The sequence below is a fragment of the Etheostoma spectabile genome, chromosome 7 (genome assembly GCF_008692095.1).
Source record: "Etheostoma spectabile isolate EspeVRDwgs_2016 chromosome 7, UIUC_Espe_1.0, whole genome shotgun sequence".
NCBI classification, from domain to species: Eukaryota; Metazoa; Chordata; class Actinopteri; order Perciformes; family Percidae; genus Etheostoma; species Etheostoma spectabile.
The window spans coordinates 8411923-8431551 of NC_045739.1; the positions used below are offsets into that span (position 1 = coordinate 8411923).

The 19629-nt window shown below is 39.9% G+C and overlaps 1 protein-coding gene across 3 annotated transcripts in view; it reads right to left on the reverse strand.

The window, feature by feature from the left end:
• cacna2d3a (calcium channel, voltage-dependent, alpha 2/delta subunit 3a) overlaps positions 1-19629 on the reverse strand; it is a 151105-nt gene that overhangs the window by 84393 nt on the left and 47083 nt on the right. For all 3 annotated transcript variants that reach the window (XM_032521692.1, XM_032521691.1, XM_032521690.1), the window contains exons 3-4: positions 12226-12342; positions 641-700 (exon numbers count right to left, since the gene is read on the reverse strand). In XM_032521692.1, coding sequence (XP_032377583.1) covers positions 641-700; positions 12226-12342 — 177 coding nt within the window. The remainder of the gene's footprint in view (positions 1-640; positions 701-12225; positions 12343-19629) is intronic.

A 19629-nucleotide genomic window follows, 5' to 3' on the forward strand; every position in this document is an offset into this window, starting at 1 on the left:
CTCCCACAGGTGGTGGGCCCATGGGATGGAGAGATAGGTGCCACGTTGCAACTCCTCATAATCTCCTTATGAGCTCTAAGTCTTTCTGATTTGTTTAAGATCCCCTTGACGTGTGCACATCTCAATGATGACCTATCCATTTAGTCCGTATCCTAGAATTGGTTCAATGTGGCTTCTCATTGTCTATGGTAATGTTAATATTAAAGAGGATGGATTCATGGTTGTGTTGTAAATGGTCACTAACAGATGTTGAAGAGTTGGGGTGGATTTTTTGTTCAATTGCCTGCTCATGTGGGACTGTGACATATGCTGTCAAATTGATTATAGAGAGATGTGGACAAACACACTTTTAAAAGAGAAAAGACTTAAGCCTAGTCAAGCGATCAGACTGCAGAACAAGATTCCTAATGCCTTTTCTCCCCGCCTCTCCTCTGTTGTGTTTACAGAGGCACTTGTCATTCGCTGATTTTTCTCTCTCACTGGGGGCCCAATCCCAGAAGCACTGGCTTTTGAGGGACATTATTTCCAGCATGATTTAATGAACAAGCTTGCATGAACAGGGAATGAACATGTTGAAACACATTGAAACAATGTTTGTGGTGTAAGAATATACTGTAGATCCACACACATACACATGTACCTGTAGGTCTGGATCCTCCTCGTGCTGTAGGTGGGCTTCCTCTGCCGCCTCTACAAGTCTCTATAGCAGTAGAGGGAAGGAGAAAAAACTGTCTTAGTACAAAAGTGAATTGATTAGTGGCTCAAATAAGAGTAGGCAGAGAAACAACCCTAAAAAAAGTAGCTTTACAACTGGCTTTATAAGTACCCGTTAGCACTGGAGCACAAGCTCTTAGGACAGACAAACATAAATGCATACACAGATAGTGGACAGACATTTGGCCATCTTGCAAAAAAAATCTATTTTGCTAAATGGTTCAGCAGTAGAGGTACTGCTTTTGGGTTCTTTTGACACTACAACAACAAACTCCATAATCACCACTTCATGCTGTTTTACAGATGCACTCTCTTTCTCTCATTCACTTAACAACACACTGTACACACAGACATACACACATACACCTGCTGCTACCGTCTGCTGTGTGTGCCTGTAGGGTGGTGCGGGTCTGTGTCCCTTGGAGTCAACATTGAGTTCTCTCTCTCTCTCCCTCTCTCTCTCTCTCAATCGTCTTTCGAAAAAAGCTTTTTGTCAAAAGAAGGCAACATCTCACTGCCATCCTTCTCAAATTAAAGATAATCACAGAGAAAGTTCTCCCTGCTTTATGACTTGCATATTTAGTACAATGGCAATAATCCAGCATAATACAAACCTTCACACTCACATTACAGTATATAATGTGATAATGGCTCTTGCTCTCTCTCTCTCTCTCTCTCGCTGTTTGTTAAAATGTCCATGTTATTTGTATTATGTTGGGAAACCCCAAAAAAGTGAAAAAACATAATCTGTGCTGAAGTGTAATAATGAATTCACGGTGTGAAGGCTTGTGTTTATTTATGAATTGGTGATTTCCCTGTCTTTTAATTTCTCATTTTTGTCTTATAATTTTGACTTGGTAAACCTAGTGTCTGGATATGTTGTGGCTCCCTCTCTTGGGATGTAGTTGATGAGCTGTTTGTGTATAATTAACCCTACCTGTGTAGTATTGTTTGAGATTGTCTGTGAAAGACGCTGAAGAAAGGTGTCTTACCCAAAATGTCCATGTGGCAATAAATAGTAGTAATTAGAGTGCTGTCAAAATTACCTTTATATATTATTATCCACCTTAAGGATACAGCTCCCAGTCTCCCAGTCAACTCAAAGTCTTTTTAGGTTCAATGTGTTTTTTTAATGAAGAATAGGGATTCAAATAGTGATTCTTTTTTTTCTCATCAATCTGATTTTATTTAAATAATCAGTTAGCATGCAAAATCAGACTAAACAATGGATTATTTAAACAAATGCCAGAAAATAGTTAAAAATAAACAGAGGCTGAGATGACATCTTCATATATCGTTTTGTCCAACTAATAGACAAAAACCGAAAGATATTCAATTCACAATTATATAAAACAGCAGAAAGCTGAAAACTCTCAGTTTTGCTTGATGAATCACTTGTTAATTATTTTTCGTTGCAAGGTTTAATTTTCAATGCACCCTACAGACAGGAATCAGTCAGAATAGCACAATGTAATGCAGTTATTACAGAGTTATTGTCACAGATTGGTCCTCGTATGGCAGCGACATCAGAGTATATTAGGTACAAATGTGGTGATAGGTGAATGCTGATACAGTCATTTGTATATATGATACAAAGGTGCCAGTCCCTCCTGTCTGTGGTCTGTGAGGAAATTGTACTCCATAGAAAGTCACGGGTAATAATGGCTGGCATAGAGCAGCAATTCAAATGGGCTAAAGGTGAACCTGATGAAAGGTTTTTGGGCTTTGAGTAACAGCTTCAGGTATTTCTCACACATACACACACAAGCACCTCTTTCTATTTTCAACTGTGATGCGCATGGTATGTTCTCAGAGAAAGTCATTTCACTCATTCACAGCTGGTCTTGGTGTCTACGAGTTTTGGTAATGCACTTCCATTTCGCATTTCCATTCAAATGGCTTAACCCGTAAAACTACTGCAATCAGCCAGCTTATTTCAGCTAAGCAATGTGTGTGTGTGTGTGTGTTTGTGTTTGTGTTTGTGTTTGTGTGTGTGTGTTTGCAGGGAGGCTGTTTTGGGAAGTAAACACTCTAATCTAGAGCCTGGCCAATCATTTTCTTCACCATAGCAACACACCTGGCCATTGCATATTGTTGCATATCATTCTGTGCTCGGTTCCGGTCGGCTATTGATTCATGGATACATTCTGCTTCCTTCCTGGTCTGATAGGCTGAGAGAGAACAGCAGAACACACAGTGAATGCCTCTGTGTTCTCTCTGGCCTGGATTTCAGATCTTTTTAGAATTGATTAGGAAACTCTTACGCCTATGCGAGGGCATGTGTGCATCCGGCCATGGAAAGGCACTATAAAAATCTCATCTGCTGAAAATCCACAACAAAGCATGCACTAGGAACAAACAAAGATAAGGAAGGTGGAATAAAGGGAGGATGAGAGAGGAATGAAAGAATAACAATCTCTAAAGGTCTGAATGCTTAGCCTCACACTCCCAGCGAAATGTCAGCGCTGCCTGTAAAGACGGTATTGATAGAAACATTTTTCAGCAATTGTGAGTGTGTGTGTGTGTGTGTGTGTGTGTGTGTGTGTGTGTGTTGCATGCATGAGTGTTTTTCTCAGCTGACACGTGTTAAGATATTAGACCTTTGACCAATTCTGTCTTGCAGCTGCTTTTGCAAATGTCAATCATTGAATGTGAGAGTATGAAAGTGTGTCAATGTGGCCACGATGGAATCTGATTGAATTTGATGTAAAATGGTCTAAATAAATGTCTCTCAAATTGAAATGTATAATTTCTTCCCTACTCAAAATTGGGTCTATTAATCTGCCATATGGGTAAATAGGAAAGACAACTGGCTTTAACAATTACACAACATTTATTAATTATCATTCATGGTAAATGAAAATTTCATCTCATTTGAATACTTCATTAAATAATCGTGTATAAGTGAATATTCTATTCTGGCATATTATTCATGTAATGTAGCTTACCATGCTGGGAGATTTAAAGCTCTAGGGTAAACACAACTGTCTTAAAAGCAAGGAGTTTTTCAATTGGAAAAACAGATTAGAGATAAGGAGGTTAAGGTACTACTCACTCTGTGAATTTCAATTTCAGCATATCACCAGGATGAACACTCCAGGTGGTGTGTTTGTCTTTGTGTGTATGTTGTGTCACTGTGGGCGTATGTGAATGTGTGAGCTGTCGGCATGTTTTTGTGTGTCTCTCTCGCATATGTTCAAATGAGTCTGCCTTGTCTTTTTGTCAATAGGTGGTCCTGCCAGAGTGTATGATGCAGTTTAAAAAGAGAGAGGAAATTACTTTTTTTCTCAATTAATTCTGTTGAGGCACATGCTTGGTATGAGATGACAGCAATAATTAAACTGGCACAGTCAGAGGGGCAGGCACTGTTGTCTCCATGAAAAAACACGCTTACAAACATACACATCCACAGGTCTTCACTGCAGCTGACAGGGTAAAAGCTGAACACACGGAGCTAACAAGACTAGCTTTGGTAACTAGACTTATTAGTGCTAGAAGTGCTAGAAGTCTGACATCTCTACCTGATAACAGATCCCTGATGCCTTTCTGCTGGTTTTCATCTTCACTACAGCACTTTAGATTCTCATCACAAACCTGATAAGACCACACCCGACTAGTCTAGTCCGGGTCAGGCTCCATTTTCCCTTGATTCCTTCAGGCTCATTTTATTTGTTGATTTGTTTTTAGCCAAAATCAAACCACAGGAGTGTGTTATGTTAACAAGATGACAGGTAGCCCCCTGTTGCTTGGCCAGCACTTTCTATGACACTTTGGGGTTGTCAAGTTGGCTGAGGTGATGCATATTAACACAGAAAAGAATGCCTGCGAAGAAAACATTAGCATCAAGACAATTTATTTTGTCCTAACAGAAGGAAAAGTCTGAGGTATGGACAATGTTTATTGACATTTATGTCAGCAATGACAAAATATCTGTGTGTTTTGCATCACAGTTTAAAAATCTGAGACTAATATCCCACGATAAAATCAGATTTGGGTCCCTATGAATTCTGACCAGTTTAGACTTGGACTGGGCGATATGACAAATCATATTCTCAAAACAAAAATGTCTATGATATAAAAATGTCTATAGTATATATTATTCTATATTGGTTGTTCCCCTGATAAACCAACCAGATGGCCAACCCTTGGCAGAAAAGGCAGTTGGACTGATCAGTCCCCCCGAGTTGGTCAATAAAGTGCCTCGGAACACATCAAAGAGACGAAACGTAATGCGTCTCCGTAACAGCAGGCGCCTCTAACCTGTATTGTCGCCCAAAAATTAAAAAACCAGACGGTCATGGTGGCTTCTGAAAACATTTTAAGCGAGAAATAGGCCATGCAGTTAGTTAATCTGTCTTCATTTCAGATTGACAAAGGTCAGTTTAAAAGATTTTTGTCATGCTCACCCTGCTCCTCGTTTCCGGGATTGCACTCCACCAATTAGATTGGCCATTTGAATCAGACTGCTGGCAGTGCCCGCCTTCCGACTGAGCATGTCAGGTCGGCCAAAATGAAGGCCGATGGCCCCTCCGGATGGTTATCGGGTTGGTATGTCACAGCCTTTACAGCAACATTTGCATTATTTGAACGCTTTATGTTCTGATTCTTGCACGTTAAGCTCATTTAGCACAACATTTCGTAATAAAATGAGATAATACTTAGTACTTTTAATTTGTCAAGTATTGAATTCACACAGGAGTATGAAAAAAATATGCTTTACTATGTGGTTATTGACTATTTATTCATTGAATTACCAGAAAACATGCTATATTGTTATATATATCTTTAGCAAGATATGAAATTAACTACAATATATAGGGATAGAAGATTTTTGGCATGTCGCCTAGCTCTAGTTTAGACCTAAAGTTTTTAGCCTGAAAGAAAAAAACTCTTTTCTTTCAGTTCCCTACACTCTTAACAGAGATGTCTTAACATGTCTTAACAACGCCCTAAAGAGTCTATATAGGGACCAAACATTTTGTGTTATTTTTAACACAGCTACTATACTGAGAGTTTTAACACAAGATCTGTAAAGGATTTTCAAACTTAGTGATAGTGTCAAATATAACACAACATGTGTGGTCCTTGTAAAGAGACATTATTGTGAAGCAATGTTTTCCCTCTTGATTTAACACAATTTCCGTTCCTATTTAATCATTATTCATCCCGCCCCCTTCCAACCACCCAGTCCATTTCTCTGACATTTGGAATTACCTACCCCCTTTCATTATCTGACAAGCTGTGATTATGATTTGCCTGACAAAGGATTCAGCTTGTTTACACTTTCAAAAGTTCATTAACGATCCCTGTCATTTAGCTGTCAACATGATTGCCTTATTGTTCTTGTGAATGTACTTGCTGTGTGGTTTTCTGATGGTTAAAGTCACTGACCCTAACATATGCCTATCCATTATGAATGCAACACTTAAGCCATGAAAGTTAGCTAAAGCTGTCATATACAGCTGAGCTATGCTAACAACCGCTATCAGAGAGGCAGAGTAGGGGTGGATGGGGTGTCACATACATTATTGACTGGTAGAGGAAGTCTTGGACTTTTTAAAGCAGTACATTAAGCCTTGCCTCGGCACACTCCCTCCACAAAGAGGAGGCAGTGGCCTGAATCTGAATGTTCTTCCAAGGTAGCCAAAAACAAGACCGCAGTCAACTCCATGTCGAAATAGACTCACATAAAAAAAAACATTTCCAGAGGTGCTGTGTGCTGTTTGTCCTGCATACATTTGTATTTTGGGTTCGAACTTAACTTTTCCTTTTTCCATATAATCTTTTAGAAATATTTGTTGAGAAAATCTGAACATTTTGCCCTAGCAGAGTTGCTATTGAACTTGAACAACTTACCAACAGCAACACAAATTATACACATATCAGCTTTTTCTGCATGTGTAGATGGAAGCTTTGACACTTTTTCTCACGTCTAAATATGTTTGTACCTTTAAGAATGGCTACAACATATGTGCAACCTTTCATATATATAAACACAAGCTAATGCACTTGAATAATTTGGCATGCTTCTACTTGGCCAGATTTAGCTTTTTCTTGGTTGTGAGAACAAATGCTACCTAAGCCTTGGCCTATTGGATCAGGGCATGTCCTATGGGTCTTGGTTCTGCCAGAGCCCTGATCCATCGAGGCCTGAGCTGGGCTAAGCGGGATTGGCTCGGGTCAGCCCATCAATAGCACTGGGGACAGCAATTAATATTGTCAAACCAGCCAGGGAAGAGATGCAGCATCAACAAAATGGAAAAGTGCTCTGTGACACTTGCTTCCACTGTTTTGCACATTTAGATTGGGTACAAGCCAAGTATAAAGAGCATGGTGGGGAGACAGACACAAAGGGAAAGAGAGTGAGGGGAATAGTGTGCTTTGAAACATCATGTCCCAATAATCAATACTTGACAAGTTCTTAGCAGCTGTGCTGACTGAAAAGGAATATAAAGGGAATATGAAGTGCGTAACCCAGCCCTGCCAATCCTTTCTTCTCTGTCTCATATTTGCTCTTTCTTCACTTTCATTTAATGCCTGAACTGAACTTTTGACTTAACTCTTTTCTTTACCTTTCCCATCCTTCCGGTCTACATCTGCATTTCATCTCTCGAGAAGACAATAGGCCTCAGAAGACATTTTTACTTGTCACAGTAAGAAAAGCACAGTAAATGTATATTTAAATAATAAAATGAATGATGAATGAATTCCATTTAGCTACTTACATTTCAGGGTCCTGGTATTGTGCATGCCAGCTCACTGTTACTCTCACTGGACATTTGAATAGGACAGAGCCATCGATAGTGTTATTAGTAACACCTGTGCTTTTCCTACTATGACAAGTCAAAAATGTCTGTGAAAAGCCATTTCATCTTTCTCACTGTGACTTCTTGGTGATGAAAAAACAACCAGGGAGAAGGACAAGGAAGAGACCGTCGCTGTCCTGACATCTACTGGCTGGCTCTGTCATTAGTAGCCATCACTCTTAACAGACAAACACAGACAGACAGATACACACACAGACGTGGCAATGATCTGAGACTGAAGAGAGCTAATGAAATTAGGGAAATGAGGGGAGCAGTGCTGTCAGCTCAGTGTGACAGCGTGGAATGTCAAGGAAGAGGGTAGACAGAAGGAAAGGTCAGGACAAGACTGCAGGGCCGGACCACACCATTATAGTCCCTGTCAGAACTATACCAACAAACAAGCAAGTTAAGCTCTCATTTATGTATCATTATCAGTATACAAACATTTTTGAAAAAGTAAATTTATGGCAAGTGACATTAAGTGTGTTTCCATTCATCTGTCTGTATATGCTTCTTCAATTTGCGAATAGAGAAACCTGTGTAAAAATTTCAGACATTTGGAAAAATGAATAGGAATACATAATATGATGAAATGCAATGGCAACACACTTATCGAACCAATTACGATGGACATGACATGTGACAAAATTGGTGTGGACCAATGTCAATGTCAACTCAGTAATGTTCCTCAAATATATGCATGAAACTAACATAAACACCATATTTCTATCACCTTTCTACACAGTTTCAATGGACCTTTTAATTACATCACTTCCTTAAACCCTCTTCTTCTGCAATGGTGTATATGGCATAGGACCGGAGAATTAGCTTCACCAACTGGTAATTGTGATGAGCCAATCTCTTAATTCTTTGTATGCTAACCTTGAGGTTTAATTGTCTGATTGCTGGTGTATCATGCTCTGTCTGACTTCTTTTGAGAAATGTCGTTATATGCTCAGCAGTTCAATTGCAAGGACACACATCGTAATTTAAATTATCTCTTGCAGAGGAGGAGGTGTGCCACATTGCTGTATTTGAGTTTAAAATTCCCTGTATATGTCAGCAAATGAAATTTAAATGTTTTAGAAGGTTTTGCTGGCAGACACTTTTAAAGTCCTGTGTGTGCTTTTTTATTTTGAACATAAACTCATGTAGACTTCCCCTGCAATACACTGGTAATCATGTTGAGGACTACAGAGGAGTAGCTGCTACAGGTAAATGATATCAGCAGGTACAGCGCGTGCAGAGTCTGAATGCCATTACAGAAGAAACAGCCCTAGCAGCAAGGCATCCACTCTGCTTTGAAGTGCATTTGTCACATGAAACACAGCCGTGCTTAACTTCAAAGAGGGCATTACAATAGCTCCACGCCTTTCAACTTTGATAACATGTTCACTGCTTCTTTAAACGTCTGCTGTTGCCACCATTTTCAGCAGGAGAGGAGAGGAGAGGAGAGGAGAGGAGGGGATATGAGAGAAGACGAGAGGAGACGAGACGAGACGAGACGAGAGGTTTAGCCCACCAACTCAGGAACTGATGAAGGTAATAGTAAGTTAAAAAGCTGCATTGGTGAGCTAAGATGCTTGCTGAGCCCAGGAATAAACACATAAATACATATACAGTACATGCCTGTGGGAGCTACAGACAAGGACACACACAATGCCCTTTGCAAACACATGCTTACTTTGAAACATTGTTTCATTGGCCATGTTATCTTATCTATAATGGTGGAGTAGTTGCAATTAAATTAGCTGAAGCAACCCCAATGTTTCATGTTTTTGATCAGACAGAGAAGAGGCTGTGCTTGCTAAAATAATGTGGATATGATAAGGGAGAGGGGATAGAGACATGAATACAATTGAACAACAATTCTGAATGCAACTACACACATAAACTCTGTTACTACACACACAATACCATGCACAAAATCTGCAGAGAGCTTATTGTGAATTAAACTTATAAACATGTATCTTCTTCCCCTCTCTGTATCAAACACATTATCTTAACACACAAGAATGAAAGCACGAATGTTCTCTCTAACACACTGCAGCATGCACACATATACAGGTGAAACCTTTTACAGCAGTAGAGGCTGCTGTCTCTCGGCAGGTGGTGGCAGGCGATAAAAAGGGGGAATCAACATGGAGACGGGGAGATAAAACCACGTTGATGGACAGGGGAGAGCCCCTGCATGGAAATTGAATCACTGAAGCGCCATATATACTTTAGCAAAAAGCAGAGAGATGGGAAGAGGCGGAGTAGAGAGGGGAGAGACAGACAAAGGAGCGAGGCATGCTTAAGGACAGCAGCGAGACTGCACCCTAGGCCAGACAGATGAGAGTTTGGGTAATAAAAGCAGAAAGAAATTGAAGAAAGATGGAGAAAAACAGGGCAAAGGGACTCATTTAGACTTCCATTGTATGTTCACAACTAGCAATCTATCACAAGGCAAATTGTTTGCGTTACAAATGAGCAAGGCAGAGGTAAAGTGGAATCATGACAGCAGCAGACAAGGAGTTAAATTCTCCACAATGTGTGCATACTGCCTCTTTTTCACTCCTCCATGTTCTTTCATGTTCTTTCCTATAACATTTATTCTTCCTGTTCCTCCCACAGCTTTTTATCTGTCTTTGCTGAAGTGCAATTCCATCACCCCTGTGACCAGTATTCTATCTCATCTTCTCATCAACCCCCATAACTTACTCCACACACATATGAACACACACTGGCACACTCTACCCCACTGAGATGCACAATTATCAGGCATCCAGCTCCCGGGCAGGCGGCTTTAGCAAAGCTATTAGCTAGTCGAGTCCTCGAATCTCTAGGATTTTAACGCACTCTTGAGGCAATGGCACACACAGAAAACTATGGTACTGGTTTCAATACATCTGAGCTCACAGCACAGATACTTGTCGACAATTACGTTTATCAGACAGTTGCAACTGATTTTTTTTTTTGTACACAAATTAATTACAGTTGATACTGGTTTGGAAAAAGCATAGTGGTGTTTTAATTCCAAAACAATTCATTATAATTAGAAAACTGAGTAAGTTAATATGATAGTTTTTACATAACCGGTAACAATATTCAATTAGAACCTTGATTTCATTCCAGCAATAATTGTGTAAGAGTAGGAGTCATATTTCTGAAATGCCAGATGACTCACTATAGCATGAAATACTTCAGCTTCTCTATGTGACGACTCGTATGCATGTGGACGGGTGGAAATGTGAATGCTTTCAAAGGGAATGTAACACGGTGCATCAGGCATGGTCATGCAATCCGAGCATGCAAAGGTACCATACATAAGAATAATAACACAGGCACGAGTAAAGCTAAAGCACGGAAATGGTTTGTCACTATCTGTGCCCCCTAACCCCCTCCCCGCCATCCCCCCTATCTCTATCGCTTTCCTTTCAGCTTGTATCCATGCACCCGACTCTCAGAGAGAAATCCAATTTCTGTTAACAGCACCATGTTGTCCTGATAAGATCCATCACCTGGAGCTAGAGCTTCAGCCAGAGAGGCAGTGCACCGTGGACACATCCTGAACTGCACCTGTTACAACATTGACAAACATACATACATGTCCACACATGCAGACATGCTCGCGCACAGTTGTGGACAAGAGTGTTCATACTTTACATATGTCAACAATGGTGAATGAAGCATTCAGATGTTTTATCTAAGAAAAGTCAGACATACTACAATAAAAGTACACTAAAATGTGAAAGCAAGAAATATTAAACAAATGTGAATCAAAATCAAAGTACAAGTACTCGTTATGCAGAATGGCTTCTTTCAGGGTTCATTTTATCATATAATTATTGCATTATTATGGTGGATGCATGCATACAATATTAGTGCTATTTTAATTTTTAAGTAAATGTTACTTAAATTAAATACAAAAATGCATATTTAATTAGCAGATCATATGTTTTGCATGTAAAATCTCAACCACAAGATAACTGTTGATTATAACTGTCAAATAAATATAGTGTAGTAAAAAGTACAATATTCCTATTTGTTTGTTTTTTTAAGTAGAAGTACAGTAACACTGTCCTTTCCACATACCCGCATGATTAAAAAAGTGATAAAATGATAAACGCATACAAAACCGAAATCAAATCATGTAAGCTTAGTTTAGAGCTTTTTCTTAAAGCCCCTCTTAGATACTGATGTTTGGTCTGAGCAGATCAATGAAGTGGCACGGACACTAATGGGTGGCTCACCGCCTCTCTCTGTCTGTCACCTTACCCACAGCACCCGCTCTTTCACATATCTCTCTCACACATGCACACAGCAAACGCATGATGTGTCTGGTTTCACTGTGGCATTGTGACACTACAGCACTTCTTCAGACATCGAATAGGGTCAGCAGAGGGAAATAAATACTTTACCAAGTGATTTTACTGAGCTGAGCGCAGTCAAGTACCTTTGCTTTTTCATTCCCAATCTCTCTGGGAATAGATGTACCATTATAACTGAAAATGTTGTACATTATATTATGTATTTTGTCATGTATTATTTATTACAGTATGTATGAAATGTAGATGGTTGTTAATAAAACTCAATAGATTTTATTTTTTAAATACATCTTTACATTTCCCTGTGCTTTTATTGGAGTTGTCCTTTATTTTAAGTGTTTTGATACATTTTAAGGTACTTGTAGGTTAAATATGATAGATGACGATTAAGGTACCTTCATTGCCTGGGCTTTCTTGTGAAACATCTCCTCCATGTCCTCTGCCAACCTCTTTACCAGCCGCAACCCGTCAATCTCCTCCACCCGCACTGCACGCTCAAACTCCTTGTATTTCTGAAAGAAAACAACACATGCATGTTGTTAGGTTTTAATTACTGCAACAGTTAATCCACTGAACAATGTGTTTTCATTGCATGAAACTCCAAAAAGGCAAGTATTACTTTGCTTTACACTACATGCGATAGTTTGTAGCATGGCCCTCCAGTATGAGCTCATGCTGATGTTCAGTCTCCTATTTACAGTAATGTTTTGCTCATATCTGACAAACAACCATATTTCTCAGACAAAGCAAGGTGATGGGGAAAATATGATAACCCCACATTCAAACTACTTGCATGAGTCATGTGTTTTATGTCTTTAAAACACATCTTATTATCAGTTATGAAACAATTTATTTTTTGTTGGTATTTTCTGGAGGTAAGTAAGGAATAAAAAGTAGCTTATTTATATAAACTTAAACCACAAGTTCTCAGAAGGCGCTTTACAACATAATTATGACCCAAATTATCTGATACAATAGCTCTTTGAAAAACTAGAGAAAAAAAGAGTTCTCCTGTTCCAGAGTTTACAAACATGCAATAGGTGTTGAATATTCAGAGTAGCCTGAAGTAGCAATGGCAACGTTACAAATTACAACTTTATAAACCAAAAATCAGTGGTTCAAAAGTGGAATATAGTAGTTATTTCTTTAAACTAATGTACATGCAAACGAAACCAATCAGCTTAGCCAAGAGAATTATCAGCCTCCTTCAAGTTTTACCAACCACACATTTAACATTGATGACACACCATTGCCCCTCTACATTAAATCACATTATTCAACAATAAACCAATACTATGGTGCTTAACTTAATCAGCGCCTTAACCGGGGACAGTGACATTAAGTCTCGCTAATTCCACACCCATACATGCCACACACACACACACACCCACACCCACACGTACACACACACACACACACACACACACACACACAGACACAGAGCTGATCTAAGTGAGGTGGTATACTTGTGCAAAAAAAAGAGGAAGAAGAGAAGAAAAACATTTTGGAAATCTCTGTTAAGCTGCAGGCGGCTGTGTTTCACTCTTGGGGGATTTAACAGGAGATTACCGTCATATCAAATAGCATGCCCCCTCTAATGTTATGCCAACCTTAGACACATGCTCTTAGCTGCTCCTGTACAGCAACTCACATGACGAGCAGGGCAAGGGGAGAGAGATCAAGGTAGGAGGAGGAACAGGGACAGCTTTTGGATTCAGGCAATCATCTGAAAAACGGCAGGACATCACCAAACAAAAAAGAATATTGCATGATCGTATGATAAGGGTGAATTACTTAGTTGTAGCTGAAGGTTATAACTAAAAGCAGAGAGGCTTAGCAAAATGTTGAGTCACTTGAGTGATATTAGTTAGTGTATTGTGCAATGCCACTGGGGGGAAAAAACCTATTGAGCACAAAAAAGCACTGAAAGGGACACTGAACTTGATCATTGATTGTTGTCTTGCTAGAATTATAGGAGCATTGCTTGATTGCCTTCATCACGAAGGAAAGACAAAGAAAGACAGACAGACAAACAGACAGACAGACAGACAGACAGACAGACAGGCAGACAGGCAGACAGGCAGACAGACAGGCAGACAGACAGACAGGCAGACAGGCAGACAGACACATGAGAAAGGGAATATACAGATAAAAGGGAAACAAAGAGAGAGACATGGGAGAGAGAGAGAAAAAAGACAGGGAGAGCAAACACTTTGTGGGTGCAAAGAGATTCAAGAGATGCAAAGACAGGTAGGATATGGAAGAAAGGGAAGGTGGAAGGATGTTAAGGGGGAAACATGAAGGTAGAAAGTAGAGGAATATGACGATGGATGAACAGAGGAAGATAACATTGAAGTGGTAGGTCAGAGGGCGGTTATTTGTATTTGAAGAGCTGCAGGTGGGCACAAGCAGAGCGAATCAGGTTCAAATCGCTAAATTTACATTTGGCTTAGTATAGAATTAAAATAAGAGCTAAAGTGGAAGGGATTTGTGATAGCAATTATAGTGATTAGAGAAAAGAGGGTCTGATTTATCAAGGTACTTTTTAAAGAGACTAACGTCCAACTTATAGTATAATAAAGTGTGTGATGATAATGGAGTTCATCTATTCACTTTCTGAATAAGTGGAAAAGGAGAAATTTAAAGGACCAGCAGCTGGAAGGGCAAAGAGCTAATAATGGTGAGAAGCCAGGAAATGGTTAAATAATATCAGGTTCAAAAGGGTAAACACTTACTCTTTCATCTTTATCTCCATATCATAGCATCAACACTCTGTTCACAACCATAACACTGAACTGAACAGTCTGTGCCCCTTTGAAACGCTGCCGAAGTGGTGCCTTTATTGCCAATTTTATTTGCATGTCACAGTTTGGAGTATCAAAATTGTCTTCAAAAGCTCCGGTGCAGCCATCCAAAAATGCTTTGCATATGGTAAAGATTGGATCAGACATAAAGAGGCAAGGAAATCCTACAAAACAATGGGAAGACACACCTGAATACATGTTCATTTAATGTTCTTTAGATACTACCCCAACCAAGTTAAAAAAATTTCATAAAAACCTTTCAAAGTCCCTGACCCAACAGCACTGCTAGTTAATTGCAGCCTCAAGTAACATCTTGGCCAATCAAGGAGACTAGCTGATGATTCAGAAATCCAAAACCCAGCGACCGTGACCGTATGAAAATCAGAGTGATAATCCCACTGGCTGACTGACAACTGCAGTGTGTCAGCGGAACAGGTTTTAAGCCAATCCTGATTCCTGGCTTGCGGTGGTGGGCTGTTAAAGCTCAGCAGTGGCTCAAACCTGAACTGGCTTGACTGGTTTCATCACCAATGTTCTCTTTCCATTCCCATTTACCGGCTCCCTAAAGCTTCTTCTTTTCTCTAGTTTGCCTTTCCCCTTGTTTTCTCTATCCTTCCTCTTCTTCTCTACAGCACCCACTTCCTTTGCTAATTATACAAACGAATTGGGCTGACTTCATGGACGATGTCATAGCTAAGACTTCTCTCTAAAGACAGTTGCAAAGTCTTTTCTATTGAATTCTTTATAAAAAATTTGTCAATAGTTCAACTAAATCCTTGTTGATGAAACTGGCCCAGAACTGACAGATATTTCACTTTACTATTCCAAGGTATAAGGAAAGCACAGAGTGCCCACAGCCTGAGCCAAAGTGTTTATGTGTTTGCTATCACGTCCATGTGGCCAGTGAGAGGCTAAGAGGGTCCAGCTAACCACAGGCTGTCTGCAGCTCTATGTTCAGTCAGGCTGACCAGAACCGAGTCCAAGGCAGACCAAGGCTAATTAGCCTGAAGCTATCCTCTTCACATCACATCAATATCACAGGAAAGCCAACTGACATGCATCCAGAACCACCAGAGGGGACAGGAAAGCTTCTACAAATGGCTTTATTGGCAAAATAAGGTAAAATAATAGGCTGTTACAATAATTGCTTTTTTTTGCATTTACTAAAGTGGTGAAAATTTGCTTTGAAGGTGGGGGTTTGTATTGAGATGTAACGCTAGGCGGGTGCACCTGTTTATGTCCACTAGTTTAGCTGCTCATCTCCTGCTGAATCGTCACGCTGTATCACAAGAATCCTGTTTTGGCCTAACTTGCTGTTGAGCACAAAGTAATGTTTCCTTTCCTTTTCCCCAAAGATTTGCTGATTTGTGCACCTGGATACTGGCCTGCTTTACCAGTCGTAGATGTACTCAATTCACCAGGGAAATTTCTTTTAACCTACTGTATAATGTGAGCTGTGCTTCAGGTTTAGCAAAATAGTGGTTCCATGCTATATAATCTAATTGCACCAGATTTTTACATCATTCCTACTGGTTTAAAAAAATATATCTGCCATCTTTTAACTTTAGCAAACGACAACAAAGCATTTTCTTACTAACTTCTTGCAGATCATTTTGGTTTAATTTGCCTAGGATTTTAAATATCCACCTCTGGGATTTCTGTTGCCACCCCAGTAACAGGGAATGGGCTTTCATTTGTCAACTAGGAACACACACTTTGAATTTATGAGGACAATGGGATTCACAATTATAAGAACACAAAAGGAAAAAAATCTGTAAAGTGAGGGTTCAGAGTAATTTCCCCCTAGGGTCCTTTGCACCAAGACCTCAAGCCAAACAACCCCCAGAAGCTTTTTTTCACCTGGGTTGAACATTGGGCGAGTTAGCGTGATCAGCTGAATAGCTCAGTGCAGGCGCTAATGGAACCATGGGTGTATCTCGTAAATTACCCCACTAATAATGCCCAAAATTATACCAAATTTCTAAAGTAGTACAAATAGGTTATATAATCATAAAACAATGGATTGGAAAGTTTGTAACTACATCAGGAGTTTATTTAAATAACACTTTCCTGCTGGCTTCTGCTCTCTGTTGCGAGTACTTTCCAATCCATCGTTTTATGAGTACATAACCTATTTGTACTACTGTACAAGTTTGGTATCATTTCGGGCATTATTAGTGGGGTAATTTACAAAATACACAGTTGGTTCCATTAGCGCCTGTACTAAACTATTCAGCTCATAACTCGCATAACACGTTCGACCCAGGTGATAAAACTTCGGGGATTGTTTAGCTCGAGGTCAAGGTGCAAAGGACCCTAGGGGGAAATTACTCCGAAACCATCACTTTAAGAACATGTCCTGAATCTGATGTAGACTTTTCTTAGGACCATTCTCAAGAACAAATCTAAGAAACATCCTTTTAAAAATACCACATAGTGAGCACCACAAACTAATTTCCATTCACCTCCATTGTATAAATCCTGTACATTGGAGTTCATGTGTCACCGCAAACATGAGTGATCAGACAGGATTAGACAGTTTCCAGCTGTGACGGAAACATTCCCTTTTGTTAGCTAGATGATATTCTAATCTTTTTCAGTTAGCTAGCAAGCGACTGACAGCAGCTTAGTATGGAGGGGTTCAGTGTGTTCCATACAGTATACAGTCACACCTTGAAGCTGCCCTGTGCAGCCAGTCTTGGTCTCTTTACTGCAGAGCAGCTCCAATGGGGCAGCTAGAGTTTGAGTATCAAATGGTGCTTCGCTAACCCGGAAAAACCTTCTGCCTTTAAACAAAACTACAACCCCGTCAGAAATTTATTTCTTGGGCGCCTGGCTAGCTCAACTGGTTAGCGCGTGCCCATATGCAGAGGCTCAGTCATCGACGCAGAGGCCGCTGGTCGAACTGAACCAGCTTTTGATGCATGTTATTCCCCCTCTCTCTCCACTTTCAAGTCTAAGAACAAAAAATGCCCTAACAAGATATATTTCAGAGTAACTCATGTGTCCACTGCAAAAAGTTATTTCAACTGTGTTGAAGACAGAGACCAGCAGTGGTGACACATAGTGTATGATCTGTGGTAACTCAATCCCTCACTTTTTCTCCCCCCTCACCCCTCTGCTGTGCAGCATCACAAGAATGAGCTGATGTTGCTAATCTCTCTCCTACACAGTGTGCTCTGACTGTGAGACAACAAACAGAGGCTAGATTCTCCATATTCATGCTGCTCTTTACCACACAGAAAGAGAGACATGCGCAAGCCTGAATGTAAACACACAAACCCACATGCATACAAAACTCAATAAACAATACAATAGGTACACAGTAGACCCAAAATATATGTAAAAATAGAAGGCAAGATACAGTAGGTACTGTACATGAGTGAATCTCTTTTGTTTCTCTTCTGTTGGTCATTCATTATGATATAAGAGTTTAGACTTCGGAATGGCATAAGACAGCATGTGTTTGTATCTCTGTGTGTCATTTCCTTGGGTTTTGATAATGAAGTGATTGTTGAAGGGGAAAAACTTCATTTCACACTAAGACTGAACCCCAGTCCCCCAAATCCCAGCTGATTTAACGCGTCACCAGAGCCCACTGTCCTCTTTCCATTCTCACACAACTTCCCTGCTGTTTGATTCTCTCTCACACACTCTCTCTCTCTCTCTGTTCACACTCCAACATCTGCACACAAATATATAAACACTTTGGATTTATGACTTACAGTTTTTGCTGATTGCTTACACACTAAAATCAAAAGTATTACACTATTATCAAAACCTTAAACTCAAGGAGCAAAACATTGGCCCAGATGTGCACCACTATAAGCACAATGTCAGCTCCAGACATTTTGCAAAACAATACACACAGGGATTCGCAAAACACTAAACACACTTGTACACGTTAGACACAGAAGTATATCATGATGTCACCTGCTTGCAATTCCAAAGCACTGTCAAATTACCACAGCCAATCTGTGAAACACAGCCATAAACACATGATTGCTTAATTGGAGACAAACCATTCAGGTTAAAGCACTATAAAAATGCAGCAGTTAAGTTCACCCGCCTTCAACCAAAAGTAAAGGAGTCAGAAGAAGAGGGAGGGTAAAAGGGGGAATGCACAGAAGAGGAGGAGGTAGAAGAAGAGGTACCCCTTATTCAGGTCGTGGAGGACACCTGGGAACACGTTGACTTGCAGCTGTGCAAGGATGGATTCGACATTCAAGACGGTTCTTCCCACGTTGTCTTGACAATGAGGATATCGCCTGTGATGTTGATTACATTTTTTGGGCAGATCCAGCTAGGCCAAGAAATGTCTAGTATTTTCTGTGTTTTTTTATCTTTAACTGTGACCTGTAATGGATACAGTATTTCATGTTTGTCTGTTGTTTGCTGAGCTAAACGTGCACTTTTCCTCAGTCTGCAGCATTGGTCTTATTGTATATTTGCCCTTTCTCTGTGTACTTTATTTGCAGTACTCTAATCAATGAGCAACAACTGTTAACAACTGTTAGCAACAACAGTGCGTAACTGGTTTAAACAGAATTAATTGCAGAATTGTTTCATATTGTAACAAAATACATTTTTCATAAATTAGTGTATAGTTTTTGCAAGTGTTTCATTTGGCAAAGGGTCTGAGGTGTTCTGCTAATTGGGTGTGTGTTTGTGCTAAATGTGTGTTGTGTTTTGAAAAACTGGTCTCTGCTTTCAAAACAGCGCTTAAGCATTCTGAACATTCACAACAGAAAAGGAGAGGCGGAAGCATGTGCCAAGACGCCAAGCGTAAAACTCTGAATTACAAGTCTGTGCCATAGTATCCTGTTTTATTCAAGCTGTATTATGTATTTGGTTTTCATTGACAAAAAGCAGCCCTGTCTTTTTTGTTTGCTTCTGCCTGCTTGTCTGGCTACAAGTGGATGAGTCTGGTTTGATGAACAAAAGAGACACGGCTCAGAAAACCCTCCGTGTGTGTGTGTGTGTGTGTGTGTGTGT